Source organism: Canis aureus, chromosome 23 (assembly GCF_053574225.1).
Source record: "Canis aureus isolate CA01 chromosome 23, VMU_Caureus_v.1.0, whole genome shotgun sequence".
In the NCBI taxonomy this organism is placed as follows: domain Eukaryota; kingdom Metazoa; phylum Chordata; class Mammalia; order Carnivora; family Canidae; genus Canis; species Canis aureus.
Window position 1 is genome coordinate 25,958,438 of NC_135633.1, and position 18,957 is coordinate 25,977,394.

Genomic DNA, 18,957 nt, shown 5'->3' on the forward strand with positions numbered 1-18,957 from the left:
GGGCACCACCAGTGGTCACAGGATGGCCCTAATCATCTCCTCCCAGCCCTCCTTTCCTCCTTCTCCTAGGAAAGGTAATCCCAGTGTTCAGCCCTTAATACATCAAGCTTTACTGATCTGGAAGAGATGAACAGGGAGAGGACGTGGGGCGAGGGGTGAAAGCAAGAGAGTGGGCACAGTCTAGAGATTTCACCTGTCAGGGCCTATGGACAGAGAGGCTGGGATCTGCCTCTCTGTCTGTGCAGGGGCAAACATTCTCACAACCAGACAGGCAGGGATCTAGGTCCACAGACACAACTCAGGGTGCATCTGGTGTACAGTCAGACTCAGGGCTACTCCTTTGGCAGGACTTATGGGCACATGGATGGGGGAGGCCAGGAGGAGGTTCAGAGGCCTAGGCCCTGGCTGTACAGGCCCTCATAACCCAGAGGCCAGCAGAGGATTGAGGAGGAGCTCTAGGCTGCCTCCTCCAGGCAGCCTCCTTGATTGCTTCAGCCCCTCAATTCTTTCTTTCCAGTCCACAATCTCTGCCAGCCAACATGTCTTCTCACTGCTCTATGCCCAGGCCTCCTCATCTGCCATCCACCTCTAAGCCCCTATAGTCTGGCAGAGGACTGGTCCAGGAGTACCCTAACAGGTCTATGACCACCCTAGGAGAGGAGCTAGGCACAAGGGGTGGGGGCTCTGGTAGCCAAGGAGTTCTCAACAGCATTTGCTGACGCCAATTCTGTTTCCCCATCTCCATGCACAGTGTCTGGAAATAGCCCCACGGGAGAGGATTGGTAGAAAGAAATAGATTTATTCTCATGTACAAAGCGGTCAGCCCACAGGACCATATACAACAGTTGCACAGAATCCTAGAAAAACGCATCTCTCTAAAGGCAACTCAGAATAGGTAAGGCAGGTGGCCCCCCTCCCCCCACCCCACAACACAGAACAACACAGAGAAGGGAGAAGCCAGCGGCCGGGCTGACCCAAGAGGCCCGGCCCTATGGGGGTCTCCCAAGCCCCAGGGCACGGGTAGATATGGCCTTGAAGAAGATAGGAGCCCTGCTGCTAGGGCTGAGGCAGCCCTCTCTGGCTGCAGAAATGGAGAAGGGGCTTGGGCTGAGGGGGGGGGGGGACACTCAGGGGGCCACTGTAGGACTTAGGGTTGGCTCTTTGCCCGAGGGTGGCAGGGACATTCCATGGCTTCTCCTGGGACTCCACAGAGCCATGGGGACTTTGATCTAAAAGGGGTCTTAGAAAATGGATTGTCTTACTCTCCTGTCTCACCCAAATAGGAAAGTCATTTGCCCAGGGTCACACAGCCAGGAGAAAGGATTATTGACTCAACTGGAGCCTGTCTTTAGCCTCGGGATCCTTCCTGCCCACCATTCCCGTCCTGCTTTCTTCCTGAGCCTCCTCTGCCCAGAGCACTGAGGGGGGCCTCTGGCAGCTTCCATGTGGGGCCCCTGCAGCTCTTCAGGTTCCAATGCCCCCATACATATAGTGGCAATCCTAAGGGCGCGCCTTCAGCCTCATGGCTAATGACTGTTTCTAAGATCCACTCTCTGCTCACTCAGGTGTCCCACATTCTCCTTACAGGAGGACCCTGGAAGAGGGAGAGGGCCAGATCTGGTAGGGACAGGAATGGGGACCAGGAGAAACCATCCAGGCTGCCTCAGAGGAGGAGTGGCTGGGGAGGACTTGCCAAGACGAGGTCAGAGGCGCAGATCAGGGCCCACTGCTCATCAGTCACCCCTGTGCTCTCAGCGGACAAATGACAAAGTCTTGGCGAGGCTAGAAGTCTTGCTTCCATTATACAGACAGGAAATCTGAGGCCCGGGAAGGTCGGTACTTGCCCAGGGTTGCACAGTAAGTCCTGGATTAGAACCTAGGACCTGTGGCTCTGGGCCCAGGGCACTGGGCCAGGCCAGTGGAGGGCTGTAAGAGAAGGCCTGGGCAGGGAAGGGTCCCGGGCAGGGCTCATTCAGCGTCAAGGCTGCAACAGCCATTAACGGGGGCTCTGGTGCCATCCAGCTCAGGCACCTCGTACTCCTCATCCAGGAAGTCCAGCGAGTTGTTGCTCGGGAGGCCGCGGATGGTGAACTTGTGAGACACCTTGGTCCAGTGCTCACGGTTAGAGGCCACACGTTCATACAGCTCTGCCGCCTTGGGGAACAGGTCCTGGAGCAGCCTGTGGGTGCAAGGGCACAGGGACAGGGTCTGAAGTCGGGCTGTGAGTAGCAAGGAAGATTAGGGCTACAACTATAGGTAGACAAGAGTGTGAGGCATAGGACTGGAGGCTCAAGGAGAGCATGAAATGAAGGCCCCACTTAGGGGCCAGTGGGAGACAGCTGGGCCCAGGGGCAACGGGGTGGGTCAGCTGGAGCCAGGCAGGCCAGCAGTCCCACAGCAGGTCCCTGGAGCTCTCTTACTTGTAGATGGGCATTGCGATGTGCTCCATAAAGCTGATCTGCAGCTCAGGGATGTAGGCCTTCTCCCGGTCCATCATCTCCATCGGCCTGTTGCCCATGGCCTTCTCCTGCAGGCAGCAAGTTGTCAGGCCTGGGCCCCTTCTCCCTCCAACAGGCACAAGGATGAAACTAACCCAGCCCTTCCAAGCCCCAGACCAGGAACCCTCCCTGCAATCTGGGCACTCAAGATCACTCCCCACATACCAAGTCTCCCTGGGAGAAGAACTCTTTGTAGATCAGCTCCTGAAAGACCAACACTCTTATCATACTCTGTGCATGGGATCTGTCTCCCTGAGCTCCTCTACGGCTCATTCCCAAGATGGCAAACTGAGGCATTCTCAGCTCTGGCTCAGGCACAGTTTGGCAGGGGGATGGCCCCAGATGGGGAGGAGTGGTTGGGTTCTGGCCCACCTTCTGCCAGCCAGTGACTTGCTGTGTGACACCCAGTGAGTCCATGTCCTTCTCTGAATCTCCCCATCTGTTGCACTGAGGTGGCCTAGGTTTCTGTCTCCCCAAAATTTAGTGAGGCTGAACTCAGCACAGAGAGGGTGTTTAGGCTGCAGGAGCCACAGAGAACTGGGCTTGGTGTGCAGCCTCCTTTCTCAGGGAGGAGCAGCACTTACTGCAATCTTCCTCGTTGTCTTCCAGCCCTTGGTCTGGTCAGAGAGGTCACAGGAGGTCATAAGGAGGCAGAGGAGGAGGCTATGGTGCTGCTTGTTGGTTCGGTCATAACCCACTGTTGGGGAGAGGGAGGGGTCAAGGCAAGGCCTCCAGGGCGACCCCACATGGTCCAGGAAATCCAGCACCCTGGATGGGAGCCAGAGGCTGATGCTGGATCTGCCTGGGTCTGGTAGCTCGATGCTAGAGGGGGTGGGCCTAAACCCCTGGAGATGCTCTCCAAGCACATCACCCTCTTGGTGATCCTTCCCCAACCATGAGGCCTGAGGTTAAAAGTAGGTACCTTCAGCCATCTTCTGGAGGTCTTTGAAGATGCGGAGGTGATGGGCCAGGTCGGTGGCCAAGATGATGTCCCGCATCAGGTCCAGCATACGCTGATAGTCCTGGGCCAGGGTTGGGGGAGGTGTCAAGGCCTCCTGCCAGACACCCCCACCCGCTCCCTCGGCTCCTTCTCCTGCCTCAGGCCAGCTCTGGACTCCCACTCCCTCACCCCCACCCGTGACCCCGTCACCTTCCGGGAGAAGTGGTCAAAGATGTTGCAACCGTGGGTGTTGAGGATGGCGATGGCCTGAGCGAAGTGGTGCCTCTGCAGGGGGAGAGGAATGATGGGGGCCCAGTTGGGGTGGGGGGCTCTGCTCACTGCTGACCCCAAGAGAGGGAGCCAGCCTGCTACAGCCCCAGCCCCCAAGGTGAGCAGAACAGGAAGAAACAGGGAGTCAGGGGACCTAGTTTCCTTTCTGGGCTCTGTTTTGGCCCTCTGTGTGACCCTGGGCAAGCCCCTGCAGGCCCTGAGCTTCAGATCCCTCGGCTGTCACATGGAGGCATACAACGATGCAACCTCTGAGAGCCTCTCAAACTAGAATGATTCTGAAATGATCCCTTGGAGTCCTAGACACTAATTCATGCAGCAAACATTTGTTTGCTGACAAAGAAAGGCAGTGATGAGGTAAGGGCAAGGCCCCTGTCTCCAAATGCTGACAGGCTGTCACTCAGAGGAGGAGCAGGCTTAGCCCAGGGCACAGAGGGTGGAGGCAGGGCTGCCATGCGGCCTCCTGGGAGAGAGTGAGCCCCTTGTCTACTGGGGGCATGCAAGCGGGGGCAGACCCCAGAGGGGTGTTATGGGGGGGGGCGCAGCATGAGGCAAGGTGACCTTGCAAGTTTGGCTTCTACACTGTGCCAAACTCTGTGCCCAGAACAGGGAATCGAGAGATGTCTCAGATTCTGCCCCTGTCCCAAGAAGCTCACAATTAAAAAACCTAAGGTAAAATGGGGTGTCATGGTGGAGCCATCCGAGACCTGATGGGGTGAGGGTTGCTCAGGGCCTTCCCAGATATGCAAAGAGAGACCTGCTAAATATAAGTCTTCTTTGTGAAAACCTGGGCTCAGGCCAAACCTGTGGGCTGACTCATGCCCCCATCCACACCTGCACCCCTCCAAGCCCAGCCAGCAAAAAGACCCAGACATGCCCTGTGGGGTGGGTGGCTACAGCCTTCAGGGCCTGTCTGGAGAGTAGGGCTTGGGAACAGGAGGAGCTGGATCACAGTCTAACTACATAAATCATCAGCCTTAAGAGGATGAGGGGTACAGGGATATTGGGTAGAATGGTGGTACCTCCATGACAGAGCCCTCGGAGCTGTAGAGCGCAGCCAGCACAGATTTCTGGAAAAGCCCGGGAAATCTCCATCACTCCTCACATCCACATGTAAGTGCCTGCTATATTAGGCCAGGCGTTGCCCTGTCCTCCCTGCCCCTCACCACCCTCTCATCTCAGAGCCCGTGCAAAGCCTTGGAGAGCCTGCTCCCACCTCTAAACCAGCTCCTGGTCTCACTAGCTCCCACCTCTCCTCAGGCTGGAGGGGTGAGACCCCCAGATGCCCCGAGGAGGGCGCCCACTGTGAGGGGGGCAGAGTCTCACCGAGGCCACCTGGAAGGAGTTGTTTGTGCCTCTGTGGTCCAGGTCATGACACATGCAGGAAATAAACAAGGCAAAGATCTCGATGTCCCTGGTTGGGAGGCAGGGGGGAGAAGGAGATCAGCCCCTTCCTGCACGTCCAGAGGAAGAATGGCGCCTGAGAAGTCCAGGAGCCACCCAGAGCGAGCTCGGGACACCGGGTCCCCTTCCCAGAAAGCAGCCCTGGTTTGGAGTTTGACAGGCTCACTGTTCCAGTGGTATGTGACTGTGAGGAGGTCCCACCTGGAAAGCAGGGCTATGCAACCTTCCTTGTGGGACTATTAAGAGGATCCCAGGAGGTGGTGATGTCAAGTGCCTAGCACACCAGGGGTGCCTCCCTATCCCAAGGAAGCAGACTCCAGCAGCTGCCAGCCTGGGGGAGGGTGGTCAGTCCCCCGACTCACTCGAGGTAGTTGGTGAGCTCCAGATTCTTATAGAGCAGGTAGCAGAAGTGGGAGACGGAAAAGGCGTGCATCCAGTTGTGGTAGGGGGGATCCCGGTAGCCCTTCTTCACCATCAAACAGAACCTGGGGGGAGGAGAGAGGGCAGCAGAGGGGCCTCAGGCTCTCTTCTTCCAGGAATCACTTCAGGCTCTGCCTTGCCCCACTCCTTTCCCTTACTCGTGGTCCCGGGGGTCTGGGGACTGCCTCTCACCCATGGATCTTCCCCTCTCCCACAGACTGGGCCACTCCTAGTCATCCACAGAGACCCCTTCCCAGAGCGCTGGGGCAATGGAGGTGAGCGTGGAGGACAGAAGGAGGCAAAGCCTGAAGCCGCCTGCATGTGGAGGGGAAGACTGGGGCACACACCGGGCCAGAGTCGGGCAATCGATTTTGTAGTTATTGATGAAATTCATGTCCTGCAGCATGCTCAGGATGGCCTGGAGAGAGCAGAAGGGAAGGGTCAGAGGAACTGCCAATTTCAAAATGGGTCCCCTGACTTGGCCTTTCTTGAAGCCTCTAAAATTTTGGAATCTTAGAACTTGAGATCTAAAACTAGAGAACCATAAAAAACCAAAACCGAAACCTAGAGAACCATAAAATGATAAGGCCAAGCATTCTCAGAGCCATGAACTTTCAGAAACGGGATCTAAGAACTCTTGGAACGAAGCTCACATAATCTTTGAAAACCAGGGGGGAGGTGCCAACCCTGAGGCCACACGCCCTTGTCAATCACCCAGTCCAGCCCCTGAGTCCTGGACAGGCCCTGGGGCCCATGCTGGCAGACCACATGCCAACTCCATTACTGGGGAGGCTCTCTAGCCTTTGGTGATGACTATCTCACCAGGAAGTTCCTAGCCACATCTAACTTAAGTCTGGCTGCACACCCTCTGCCTCTGCAGTCAAGTCGGGAGGGCCAGCTCACCATGGAAGTGTCATCCTCGGGCAGAGAGCGAGGGGTATAGGTGAAACTGGCAAAGTTGGAGTCAATGGCAGCCACAGGCTGGATTCCATCATGGAGGAGTTTGGTATATTCATCATCAGAGACCTAGAGGGGACCAACCACTGTGTTAAAAGATGGCCTCCACCCCCCACCCAGCATCCTCACCCTCAAAGTCCCACAGCAGGAGGGGCGATTCACTCCGGCATGCATCCCCCTCAGGACATCCACTCCGTGGAGAATCACTGGGCAGGAGGTCACTGTTGTGCAGCCCACCACCTACTGTGCCCTCTTGCCTGTAAGAACCCTCATCTGTAACAGCCTATCCTTAGCAAAGACAGAGAACACCCCTTCATGATACCCCCTGAACAATGCCAGCCTTTCACAGACACTAACTGGAGGTTTCCTTCTTTCAGGTAGAACGTCCCAGAATCTAACCTTAATCCTTCCGACTACAGCTTTGATCATAGCTATCCGCAAAGTCTGGGACCCTTTGATTTGGACACAGGTGAGAAGGAAATGACCACCACACACTCTGAACTAAAGCCCGAGGCAGTTCTTCTGAAACAGAGTCTGGGATTGAGATGGAATAGCAGCAGGTCGCCAAGGACCTGTCCTTGTCTCTGTCTGCAGGAGCACTGTACCTAGGGAAGCTGTGGGAAGTCACTGAGTGAGCTTCCTAGCCTTCAGTAATTCTCAAGATGGGAGTTATCCCTGGACATGGGGATCACCTGGCTGCACCAGGTACTTCCTTGGGGTGGGTCCTGCTGCCAGCCTTGGGGCTGAACCAGAAACTGCTTGGAAGAGGCTGCCCTAAAGGAGAGCAGGAGAACAGGAGGCCAGGCATTGCTCTGGGTCTATCTTCTTATCTCCAAGAGAGGGCAATCAGAAAACCCAGGCTGGTCCTGGACCTCTGAGGAACCGGAAGGCAGGGAAGAAACAGGTGGGCTGCAGGGGACCCTGGGATCTTGAGGAGGGCAGCAGCTCCGTGCAGGCCTCACCTTCATGTGGTACATCATCATCTCGTTGGCCAGGTGGCTGCGATACTGGGCCTCATTCACTTTCTTGTAGAGGAGGGACTAGAGGAGAAAGGGAATGATAGGGCTCAAGTGAGATGGCTATGAAATCTCAGAATGGCCAAGACTGGGACAAGGGGTCAGATAGAAACCCCCCTTCCCATCCCATGCTAGCCCTAGTCTTTGCCTTCAAGCTCCAGCCCAGAGTAGCAAGCTCCCTCCCACTTTCACCCAGACCTCCCTCCCCTTGCTCTGCCTCCCCAGGTTCTGTTGGCATTTGACATGGCACTTTGCATCCCCTCCTGAGCCTGCCCCAGTCTTCAATCATGGCAGGGAAGGAGAAGCAAGGAGGTGGGAGAGCCTCAGGAACCTAGTGATTGCATTCCCGACTCAGAGCTGCAACTCTGGACAATGAGACCCAACATTTTTCAAAAAGAAGCTGACTAGGGGCTTGGCTTGAGGTTGCGGTTGAGGTTGCTTTGGGAACAGGGTGGGCAATAATGGTGTTTTCCATGATCCTAGGAGGCTAACCGGACAGGATAGTAAATGGTATCCCCAATTTTTGGATGGGAGACAGGCCAGAGATGACCAGCAGGTGCTGTAGCCTGTGTAGAGACCCAGGAACCGAGCTCTGAGTCATGGACCCGTCGGAACAGTCAACGTGGAGAGGAGAACAAAGGGTCCTGTCCCCACTCACATGGGCTATGCTGATGCCACAGTAGATAGAGAAGGCGGTCGCCAGGTCCTCGTCGAACTTGCTGAACCATGGTCCGTTAATCTTGTTCACCAGCTCGGCCACACCAATGACCTCTGGGGACCGGAGAGGGGCTAGAACCGGCCGGGGGGGGGGGGGGGGGGGTGTCGGGCGGGGTCTGCCCTCCGGGCCAGGGTGAGCCAGGCCTTCCCAGGTGGGGAAGGGTCGCGGATCCTGCTCAGGCCCCGCCCCGCCCCGCCCCCGCCGCGTTCGCCCCACTTCCCGGAGCCGCCCGAGCTCGCACCCTGGCTCTCGTTCTTGATGGGGAAGCAGAGGATGTTGCGCGTGCGGAAGCCGGTGCTGTCGTCCACGCCGCGGTAGAAGAGCGGATGCGCGTACGCGTCCGGGATGTTCAGGATCTGGCCGGTAGTTGCCACGTGGCCCGCAATGCCCTGGTCAGCGGGGATGCGGATCTCGTAGCTCTGCCAGGGAGGGGATGCGGCGCAGGAGTCGGCGACCGGCCTCGGAGCGGAGCCCACCAGCGACTGTCCCGCCCGCTCCCGCTCCAGCTCCCGCTCCCGCTCCGGGGGCGCCCAGCACTGGGCCCGGCCGCACTCCTGCGCGCCCGTGCTCACCTCGTCATCCACCACACCCCCGTCGAACACCTTGGCCACCAGCTCGTTCTGATCCAGCAGGAACACGGAGCAGCTGTGGGAGACGGCCTTGGTCCACAGGGCCCTGACACCCCTCTCCGACCACCCCCACTTCTCACGACCCCAGATTTCTGAAGCCTGGAAGGAGTGCTCCATTATACGACCCTCCTGAGAGCTGGCTGGCTCCAGACATTAATTCATCCCAACGCCTTGTTTTCCCTTGTAGTGCCTACTGTGTGCCAGGCACCGTGTTAGGAGCTGGGGACCTATGGCCAGGAAAGCCAGCCCCGCCTCTGCTGTCATTGGACCTTACCAGGGAGGGACACAGGCATGAAATAAAGGATCACACATGATATGACAGGGCCCCACAAGAAGGCAGTGGAGAGGGAAAAAGAGGGAAAAAGGAACAAGGGGACGGGGAGGAGGGCTGGGGCCTGTCTCGCCCCACCCGGAGGTAGATTCGCTTACATCTCAGCGTTGCTGAGGTTTCTGGCCTCTGTAATGATCTCCTGGAGCAGGACAGAGACATCATCTGTGGGGGGGAGAAGCGTGGAGGGCTGTGGTGAGACCCGACTAGAGTGCCCAGCCAAGCCCTCTGACCTCTCCTCCCCAGAACGCTGGTCCCGTGCCCACCCCAGCCCACCCCGCAGCCAGGCAGCCAGGCCTGGAGGAGGGCAGTTCACTCACCCAGGTGAGTGAAGAGGTTCTTTGCCACTTGGAGAAGAGCCTGGAATGGAGACAATGAAGATCACAGGGATTCGCATTGCAGAGGTGTCACCCTCTCCAGCCCCCTGCCTCCAATGGCTCCGGGGGGCTTCTCATCCCTCCTCTAGGGCTCTCTGGTCAGGCTGGGGACCGCCAGAGTCTAATTACGTCATTTGGCTACCAAGTGAAGGAGCGGGAAGTACAGCCCCGCTGGGCAGTAATCTGAGTCTCTCCTTCACCCCCCCACCCCCCCCACCCCCCCACACCTCCCCCCACAACTGCCCAGATGTTGCTGTAGTTCCCAAGCTGAACACTAGAGGACGATCCCACACAGTGCCTGCCGCCGCGGAGCTGGCCTGAGGAACCACCCACCTCCCTCTTTAAGAAGCCTCCAGGGCACCAGCGAGGGCTAGGTAACCTTGGTGCCATCAGTCCAGAAAAACAGGGGCTCTTCCCTATGGATGACGCTCTGAGGCTGAGAGCTGGGCAACTCTGTCCCCTCCAAGAGAGGCTCCTAGTAGGTCACTCACCTGGCACTCACACTTGAGCTTTTGCTCTTTCTGGAAGGCCAGGGTGCTGGTGAGCACCGTGCTCGTGTAGTGGAAGCAGTGCTGGATCACTCGCTCATCCTGTTCCGTGAACCTGGGGCAGAGGGCAGGGGTCACTGGAGAGGGAGCAGACAGCAGACTTCTCTTGCTGTTTCTCTTTGCTTCCATTTCTCCAGGAAGCCCACTCAGAGACGCAGCAGCTAACCATCACTCACTCCCCTCTACTGGGGCTGCTTGCTGCACAGGCAGCGTGGACCAGCTCCCCCCTCAGACAGGGGGGCTCCCTAAGGGGAAGGTTCTAATCCTCCTCAGACCAAAATTTCCTCCTTAAACTATTGCTCCTTGAAGCCAGGGCTACATCCCCTTCCACTGACTTCAGATTTATCCCAACTGAGGCTAAGTATCCTCCCTCAGATTAGAGACTTGCCCGGGCCGGAGCTGGGTAGTCTCCTGCTCTTCCCCAGGGGCCACCAGCCTCAAGGAGCGGCAGTGGCACTACCCCGTCTTGTCCAGCTCCTGTCACGGTCCTATCTTCACAACTCTGCAGGCCCTGATTTGGTGCCTCCATAAATCCTACTGTGGTTGTGAGGAGGAGCCCATCTTACTCACAGAGCTAGCTCTCATCTGTCAAGACAGCCCCCCCAATCCTGCTGAGGTCATGCAATCTGGCCACCAAATGACTTGTCACCAGGGAGTTTTGTGGGGGCGGGATGGACCAAGCTGCGGCAGGATCTGCACTGGGGACATGGGTTAGCCTCTCCGAGCAGGGGTCTTGGGAGTGAGGGGGAGGAGCCTGCCTCAGAGATATTGACCTTCTCTCTGCCCCCAGATTTCCCTGCCCAGGCTTCTCCCCATTTTCTGGCTGGTCTCAGTGCTCTTCTGCTAGGACATCCCCCACTCCTACTGCTGCCCGATGCTTTGGGCCTAGATCCCTACACCCACCACCCTGTGTCCACCTCCCCCACCTTCCCTAGCATTTGAGGCCCCTTAGTCTGGTCCCACTCACCTCTGTCCCCTCATCTATGGGTGTCTCTCGTACTCGGCCATACTGAGATCCTCATCACTCTAAGAAAACTTCAGGCTCTCTCACACCTTCACATTTCCCCCCACACTGTTCGCTCTGCCTAGAATACCTTTCCCACCCTCCTCCCTCTCGGCCCTGAAAATAAACTTCGTATCTTGCAGGCAGGGACCATGACTGTATCACCCAGTGCAGAGCTGGTGCCAGGGAGATATATGGGAGGTGCTTGCTAAATGTTTTAACTGTACTCTACTTCTTCCCTGGCCACCAAACCCCATCTCACTCCCAGCTCAAGGGACTCTGGAGTCCCAGTTCTCTGGGCTCCAGGTAGCTTGTCTGCATTCACTGCTCTGAGCTGAACCCCACCTTGGCTCACGTACTCATTCCACACTCACTCCTGAAATATATGGGACCCAGAGATGGCTACAAAGCTGCCACCAAGCCCTGTCTCATTTCCCTTCTGATGCCACCTCTCCTCTGGGTGTGGGGCCATCTCAGAGCCCAGTCCCCCAGCCAGCAACCAAAAGTCACAGCCCCTGTGAAACTCCTCCCCAGGAGCCTCCTGCACTCCCCTCCCCAAGGGTCTCTCCAAGACCACCTGACCAGTGCAGGGCTGGACACAGTAGGTGCCCAACATGTGCTTACTGAATGGTATAAATGCTCCTCCCACCACTAGGATTCCAAGCACAGATGACACTAATCCCACATCCAACCTGCCTCAGCGGGTTTTGCTTCACCTTGTCTTCATTTCCCCAGGCCTATCCACCTGCCTACAGAGCTCTGTGTGCTAGCAAGTCCTGCTACTCAGGCCTATGACTCCCAGATCTCTGTCCCACCCCCGTAATACTGTCCCTGGGCTTCTGACACCTCTGGAGTCCCAACATCCCCAGTCTTCACTTTCTGCAGGACCTCCAGGGCCTGAAGCCCAGTTCCCTTGCTTGAGCCCCAGGGGTCAAGCATTTTGTCAATATCTCTCTGCATTCCAGAGTCAGGACTCCTCCCTCACCTGCCTGCTCTTCCCTACCTGTACAATTCAGGCACACACGGCTAGGCCAGCTGGACCAAGTGTGGCATCAGGGGTGAGCTGCACCCACGACAGACACGGTTCACCAATCACAGCACTGCTTCTCACTAAACTCATTTCCATTATCAACCCACTGTTTCAGGCAGCTACTACCACGTAATGAGTTGGAATAGGACATGAAATCTATTTATAATACCACTTTGAGACCCCAGATCTAACCTTGGTTCTTGAGAAATGCTTCCTAAGCCCTCTTTACCCAACTCTGTCCAGCCCCACCCCTCTGTGCCCGATGATTCTCAGAGCTGCCCTGTCAGTGTCTCTAAAGTCCTTCAGCTTAGCCAGCACCCGCCCCCCCTCCCAGCCTCTTCTCTTTAGCCTCTCCACAGTGTCAATGATGCTCTGTGGGTCCCAGAGAGTTCCCCATCCCAGAGCTCACCACCCCTCCATCAGGCAGTTTCCAGCAGAAGTGCCAAACAGGGTGATGGCAAGTGGGGGAAAGGCCAGTATTCTAAGAGTAGATAATCCAAACTGGAGGAAGTGAGCAAAGAGAAGGGGAACTCATTTGGACCTCAACATGATTTTTAAATAAGCCAAAATCAGTGATGGAGACTCACCAATTACCTGTGCCTCAGCCAGCAGTAGCTACAAGGGTCTACCGCCTTCATAATCCTGTAGTCTCTTGCACCAACAAATCATTTGGTCCACCACTGCCAGGACGGGATCCCCTGCCTGGTGTCCTTCCCTCACTGTTACCCTAGTCAATCCCTGCCCAGCCTCTCAGCTCCATCTCCTGATCCACTTCGCCCTAACAAGACTCACAAGTCTCCTCCGAGCTTGTTGAAGGCGCAGGCTAAGGCCACCACCTGGTCTGTAGCCCGGCTGATGACAGGGACGCAGAGCATGGCCTGCAGCTCACAGCCCAACATGTTCTGCAGCTGTTGCACATCCTCCTGCAAAAGGGGAGGTGTGTCGGGGCACCGAAGGAGGGAGGGAGTACGCTTCCTTCCTTCCCCCGGCACTCAACTACATTCTGCAGCAGACAGTTCTAAGGGGCTCCTGTGGGATGCGAAGTACTACACATGGGGGTGGCTTGGGAGAAAGTCCCTGCGTCTTGTCTCTCCGATCTCCAGGTTGCCATCTTCCAGACACCCTGTCCCTTTGCCTCCTCCCCCAGTCCAGCCAGGCCATGGCTTACAGAGGTGAGATCTTTCAGCTGGATAGACTTCTTATCTTCCACCACATGGCCCAGGCGTCCTGTGGTCAACTGGGGAGTGAGGAGAGGTTGAGTCAGGGCCTAGCTCCCTCCAAGGTCAGGCGACCTCGGACTCAACCCTCCCCTCCCAAGTCTGGAAGTTTCAACAACTTCTTCAGTAAGTCCAAATGGTGGATAGAGTCAGCAGAAGGGGGCAGGGGTAGAAGGTGGGGTGGAGGGAAGGATTCTTGATCAGAATCCCCTTTCCATGATATTAGGCTCTTCCCTAATTAGAAGAGAGAAAAGCAAACTCCAAGGATTCTCATTGATTTCAACAGATTCTAAGAGAGTCAAATCCAGAAATACTCCAACAGAAGTAAACTGGTCGCAAAGAAGCCTTTCTATAGATTGTTTAGAGATCTCTCCTAATGGATTCTATTTATGAGAGGCTGTGATCTCTCATAACATTTCTAAATAGATTCCAAGATCCAGATAATTCCATCAAATTCCAAGAGATTCTAGCTGAGATCTCAGTCTCTCTGGGCAGATCCCTGGAGTGTGGAGCTGGCCCTAACTGCTCCCACAGACTCCAACACTGAGGATGGAGGCAGAACTCACCGGAAAGCTGGTTTCTTCCTCCAGCACTTTGTCTCCGATGACCTGAGGGACAGAGTGGCCGGACGGTTAAAGGACGGGCAAGAATGTTCCCCTCGGAGAACCGGGTCTCCCCAGCTCCCCGTTCTGCCCACAGTGGACCTGGGCCCTCACCTTACAGGAAAGCTGGAGATTGTCCTCGGACACCAGCAGGAGGCAGCATCGAGAGGCCTGGGTCTCCTGCTGCAGCTGAGAGAGGCAGGACGGAGAGGGGGCTCACCGGGGGCCTGGAGCCGCCCCCACTCCCCACCCTCTGCCTCTCCCTGGCTCCTCAGGTAGAAGAGAGGGCGGGCCGCCGGAATCTGAACTGAGAGGGGGTTCACGGGGACCTGGGTCCCTAGAGGGACACGGCGGGGAGAAGCACTGGTACTCACGTATTGGAGGACTTTGAGCTGCAGGGAAGAGGCGTCCAGGTCGTAGAGTTCCCCTGGGGTGGCGAGACGCGGGTTAGGCTCCCACCTGCCGGCCCAGCCGGGGGACCCCGGTCCCCAACCCCGGGCACACGTCCCCGCAGAGGCCCCTCCCTTCCAGGTTAGACCCTGTCCCCTCTCCTCATCCCCGCCCCCGCAGCACCGGGTCCTCACCGCACAGCTGCAGGATCTTCCGGTCCCGGTCGGTGTAGGCCACCCCGCCCGCCGGGGGGTTCGGGACCGCTCCCGGGGCAGCGCCGGGCCCGCGCTGCTGCAGGGCCTGCACCCTTCGCAGGGCCACCAGGCTCTGGGGCAAGCCGAGCAGGCAGCCAGTCACTCGCCGCGCCCCGCGGGTACCGCGCCCGCCGCCCTCGGGCCCCTCGCCTCCACGCAAACCCTTCCCTGGTCCTGCGGAGCCCCGCGCCCCCACCCGCCCCGTCCCGAACGATTCAGCCCTCAGCGCTCCACCCACCTGTGGGCTCCCACTGCCCCAGCAGCGTCCTTGGGCCCATGAACACTCTCACCCCCACCCCCAGGCTCTTACAAAACTGGGCAGGACCAGATTTCTCCGTGTCTCTAGCACTCACGGGAGTTATAAGTCCTTATTAAAGTCACAAAATCATAAAATCTCAGGAAAGACCCTCCATATCATTAGGTACCTAGTCCTTCCTAAGTACTGACGGGATATTTGACTTGCCTTATCTCACCGGACCATAAGCTATGGGTCAGTGCTATCCTTATCCCCATTTTCAGATGTGAAACCAAGGCTCAGAGAGGTTAAGTGACTTGCTCAAGGTCACATAGCCCAAAGATGGTGCACTGGAACCCAGGTCTGTCCAGCTCCCTGGCCAGATCATCTTCCCACCAGCTGTGACAAGGGTCTTCAGCTGCCCCAGTTGCACCCCGGCCCTACCCCCACTCACATGCTTCTCAACTGCCTGCAGGCTCCACTCTTCACTGTCATTCAGCTGGCCACAGTGCACCTAAAGGAATATGAGAGGAGGACTGGCTGTGACCTCCCCTAGCCTCCTGTCCCTGCCACAGTGCCCTCCCCACGCCCAGCACCACCTGTCCCCACCAACACATACACACTCCAGTCTGCGGGCCTCAGTGATAAGCCTATCCTTCTGACCAAGCAGATGGCTCCAGGAAAACCCCTTTGTCCAGGAAGCCTTCTAGGGCTAATCCAAAGAAATAGAAGTTTTCTGATCTGTGCCTTTTCAGACACTGTCCCATTAATAGCACAATCCAGGTGTCTAATGAGGGAAGGGTGGTGACCTTGGGCCCCTTTCCCTCTCCTAGCCCATGGAGCCCTTTAGGCCCTGATTATGGAATTGGTGGTATCAGCCTCAGCCTCCAGCTCCATCCTTTCGGAGTTGGGGTTTGAGCTGCCCCTGAGTCTGCAGTAAGAGAAGAGGTTCAACATTTACAATGCATCTGCTGTGCCTAAAGGACTTGGGAGGAAGGATAAGCGAATGAATGAACTGGAGTGATAAAGTGCTTGCCCTACATGTATGTGATTCTCACCAGCCCAGGAGGCAAGCTTCCACTCTGCACATGAACCAAGGCCCAGAGAGGTTGAATTGCCTTGCCCCTGGTCACACAGCAGAAAGTGGCAGAGTCTGGGACAGGATCAACCATCCCCTCCCCTTTTCTGCCCATACCTTCCCCAAGCCAGATCCCCTCCCATCCCTCCCACTCCCCAACCTCCATCACCCTATCCCACTCCAACTTCCCTGTGTCAATCATGAGGAACACCCTTAGCGCATCTTATATATGTTGTAAAAGCTCTTCTCCCAACCCTGCTTGGGCACTTGGTAAGAAAAATGAGGGAGGGAGGGAAGAAGAGAGAGCCCTGCCAGGCTCCCCACCTGCGTCACCAGCTTCCTGTGCCTACTCAGGGCTTCTCACCACCTGCAGGGCTCCCCACAGTGCCTGCACTGGGGTCCCTCCTTCATCCTCCCTCCCCACTTAGCAGCCCCCGCCCGCCTCTGCTCTAGGTCCCCTGCCTGGAGCAGATGGAGAGGAGGAGCCCAGCGGGTTCTCAGAAAGCGCACAGTCTGGCTGGGGCGGAATGGAGTGGGGGATGCAATTGGTGGGGTGCAGAACCTCATACCTGAGGACGTGGGAGAGGGCAGACTGGTGGGAACCTAAGGGTTGTGGGGGATCAGAGGGGGAGGGCATCTGTGAGGCTTCAAGAACTGGTGCTGAAGTATGGGGACGACACAGGGAGCCTGAAGAGACGGTATGGCAGACAGGAGACTGTCCTGGCAGTGCGGCTAGTAGGTGGCATGGGGATATGAGAACCAGGGCAGGGGTAGGACCCATGGTGCCACAGAGGGAAGAACCTTGAGAGCAAGGCTAAGGAACTGGACTTTAGCTTAATTGTACTGGGGATCCATGACAGACTTTAGCATCTATAGACCAAAGATGGTGTCAAAGGTTAAGCTCTGGAAGAAGTGCCACCACCGAAGACCCCCACAGGAAAGGATGTTGAAAGGCGGGGGGCATGGTTCATTTGTGTATGGCTTTCATAAACATGTTGGTATTTTACTGTTAGTGGGTGGAGGAGGTTATCCTTCTCGTTCCTTCCACCTGAACCCATCTCTCAGGAAAAGGGAAGATTCGGACCCCTCTGGGTCTGTGGAGACAATCAGTTGCTGGGTTGGCAATATAGTTTGGTGCCAATACAGAGCTGGGAGACTGAATGAGAGCTTCAGAAGGTTGGAGACAAAGAAATCCTTCTCCACCCACTGGACCCACCCCACCCCAGCACATGCTCCTGGGCTGCCTCAGCCCATCCCCACCCAGCATGTACACATTCTCCTGAAAAACCTCAGCACCCGCCCATACACTCACTTTCCCATGGAGATGCTCAGGCGTGTGTGCACACGCACATACAGAGTATAGTCCCAGACTCAAAGATATCCACACACCCACACAGCATATACACCATCCATATGTGCACATTCGTACCTGTACACAGGATACCTGAGTTCACATACCCATGAACCATGCACACACTTCTTCCCCCCCCCCCATATGCAAACATACAGTCCCCAGCACTCACACATGGCTTTTTACTCACCAACAGGAACACCACTGCCACCTACTCTTGCTAATCAGGGAGTGTGTCTGAGGCCCAGTGGAAACACTCAGTAGTGGGCACTGGGGCTATAGAGAGAGTTGAAAGTCCAGCACAGCCCCACACCCCTCACCCTCACCAAGCCCAACATGGCTAATTGCAAGAACACCTCATCCTCATGTAAGGAGCTGGTGAGGCGGCACAGCCGGAGGGAAGAATGGGCACAAATCATGCATCAAATGCCAGAGACCAAGGGCCGCCCACTCCTGGGACTTATTATCCCAGAACTGAAGAACAGAGCTAAAGATTCTTTCCACACAAAGAATCTGCAATCAAGGCACCTGGAGCTGCAAGCCTCAGAGGCCCAGCGCTCCGCCAGGCAGCCCTGCACCTGGCTGGCATATTCCTCCACTGCCCGCATCTGTATCAGGCCCCACTATTCCTTTCAGGCTCCCCGTTTCTTTGCCAGCATTTGCTAACATTCGCAATCCTAGCCTTATTTTGCACTCTTGCTTGATGCCTGTCTCCCAACCCCTCCAGACTGTATGGACTGTGAAAGCGGGGCTCAGTCACTGCTGTTTGCAGCACCTAGCATACAATGCCTGGCCATGCTCAAGAATGGATACCAAGAGCAGAGACTCAGAGAAGGGAATGGGGTTGTTGAGGATGTAGCTGTGAGTCAGCCCTCCCAAAATATCTGCCCTGTGGCAGCCCCTTTACCCTTTGTACCCTCTGCCTCAGGATCTGGTTGCAGCTAGGAGGTAGGGGGCCACCTGTGCTGCCTCTGAAAGGATGTGAGATCCCGCAGGACAGGATCTCTCAGATGCATTTGCCTGCATCCGGGAAAAGGGTGTCCTGGGGAAGTGCATTTCTACCAGGCTTGGAGGAGAGGCAGACTGTGAATAATTTAAGTACCTTTCGAGAATTCTTTTTTAAAAAAAGGAGCTATTCACTGCTCAGGGTCTTTGAGGAGGTGGGCAGATAGTCGTCAGGAACCTCTCCTGGCAACCAGAGCCCCAGATAGCATCTTGCTCAACAGCATGTATCCCATACCTCAGACTCACTGGGATCACTCTTCTTCCAACCACCCTTCTCCCCACCCTGCCTTGGCTCATGCTGTTTACTCCACCTAGAATATCCTTTCCCCTCTTCTCTGCCAGTGGACCTCCTACCTATGCTCCAAAGCCCGACTCAAGTGCTACCTCCACTAGAGGCACCCCTTATTGCTCCAGCCTCTGCCACCAGAGCAGCTGCTAGCAGCATTTATTTCATTTAGCCACTGGTAGTCTGAGGCTGTGCCTGCCTTCCCCCAGATGGAGCTTCTAGAAGGCACTAATGGGTCTCACTTCTCTGGATGCCCAGAGCAGGGTTTTGCTAGGATGCACTAAGTTTAAGTAATGTGACCCACCTCCCCCTCCACAGCACACAAAACCTATACACCCAGGCCTTTCTCCCCCCCAGGAGAAGGCAGAAACCTGGGCTCCCCG

The 18,957-nt window shown here is 56.5% G+C and overlaps 1 protein-coding gene across 5 annotated transcripts in view; it reads right to left on the bottom strand.

Moving 5' to 3' along the window:
* Nucleotides 1-779: 779 nt before the first annotated feature.
* The window catches only part of PDE2A (phosphodiesterase 2A), a 92,662-nt gene continuing 74,484 nt past the window's right edge, over nucleotides 780-18,957 (bottom strand). For all 5 annotated transcript variants that reach the window (XM_077866886.1, XM_077866888.1, XM_077866887.1 and 2 more), the window contains 25 exons: nucleotides 15,309-15,368; nucleotides 14,560-14,692; nucleotides 14,350-14,402; nucleotides 14,090-14,164; nucleotides 13,940-13,981; nucleotides 13,325-13,393; nucleotides 12,949-13,079; nucleotides 10,067-10,178; nucleotides 9,519-9,558; nucleotides 9,300-9,363; nucleotides 8,814-8,886; nucleotides 8,483-8,660; nucleotides 8,182-8,294; nucleotides 7,470-7,547; nucleotides 6,454-6,576; nucleotides 5,898-5,968; nucleotides 5,493-5,615; nucleotides 5,053-5,140; nucleotides 4,749-4,796; nucleotides 3,649-3,723; nucleotides 3,421-3,520; nucleotides 3,083-3,195; nucleotides 2,664-2,702; nucleotides 2,421-2,527; nucleotides 780-2,179 (listed from right to left, as the gene is read on the bottom strand). In XM_077866886.1, coding sequence (XP_077723012.1) covers nucleotides 1,969-2,179; nucleotides 2,421-2,527; nucleotides 2,664-2,702; nucleotides 3,083-3,195; nucleotides 3,421-3,520; nucleotides 3,649-3,723; nucleotides 4,749-4,796; nucleotides 5,053-5,140; nucleotides 5,493-5,615; nucleotides 5,898-5,968; nucleotides 6,454-6,576; nucleotides 7,470-7,547; nucleotides 8,182-8,294; nucleotides 8,483-8,660; nucleotides 8,814-8,886; nucleotides 9,300-9,363; nucleotides 9,519-9,558; nucleotides 10,067-10,178; nucleotides 12,949-13,079; nucleotides 13,325-13,393; nucleotides 13,940-13,981; nucleotides 14,090-14,164; nucleotides 14,350-14,402; nucleotides 14,560-14,692; nucleotides 15,309-15,368 — 2,319 coding nt within the window. In that variant the 3' untranslated portion in view covers nucleotides 780-1,968. The remainder of the gene's footprint in view (nucleotides 2,180-2,420; nucleotides 2,528-2,663; nucleotides 2,703-3,082; nucleotides 3,196-3,420; nucleotides 3,521-3,648; nucleotides 3,724-4,748; nucleotides 4,797-5,052; nucleotides 5,141-5,492; nucleotides 5,616-5,897; nucleotides 5,969-6,453; nucleotides 6,577-7,469; nucleotides 7,548-8,181; nucleotides 8,295-8,482; nucleotides 8,661-8,813; nucleotides 8,887-9,299; nucleotides 9,364-9,518; nucleotides 9,559-10,066; nucleotides 10,179-12,948; nucleotides 13,080-13,324; nucleotides 13,394-13,939; nucleotides 13,982-14,089; nucleotides 14,165-14,349; nucleotides 14,403-14,559; nucleotides 14,693-15,308; nucleotides 15,369-18,957) is intronic.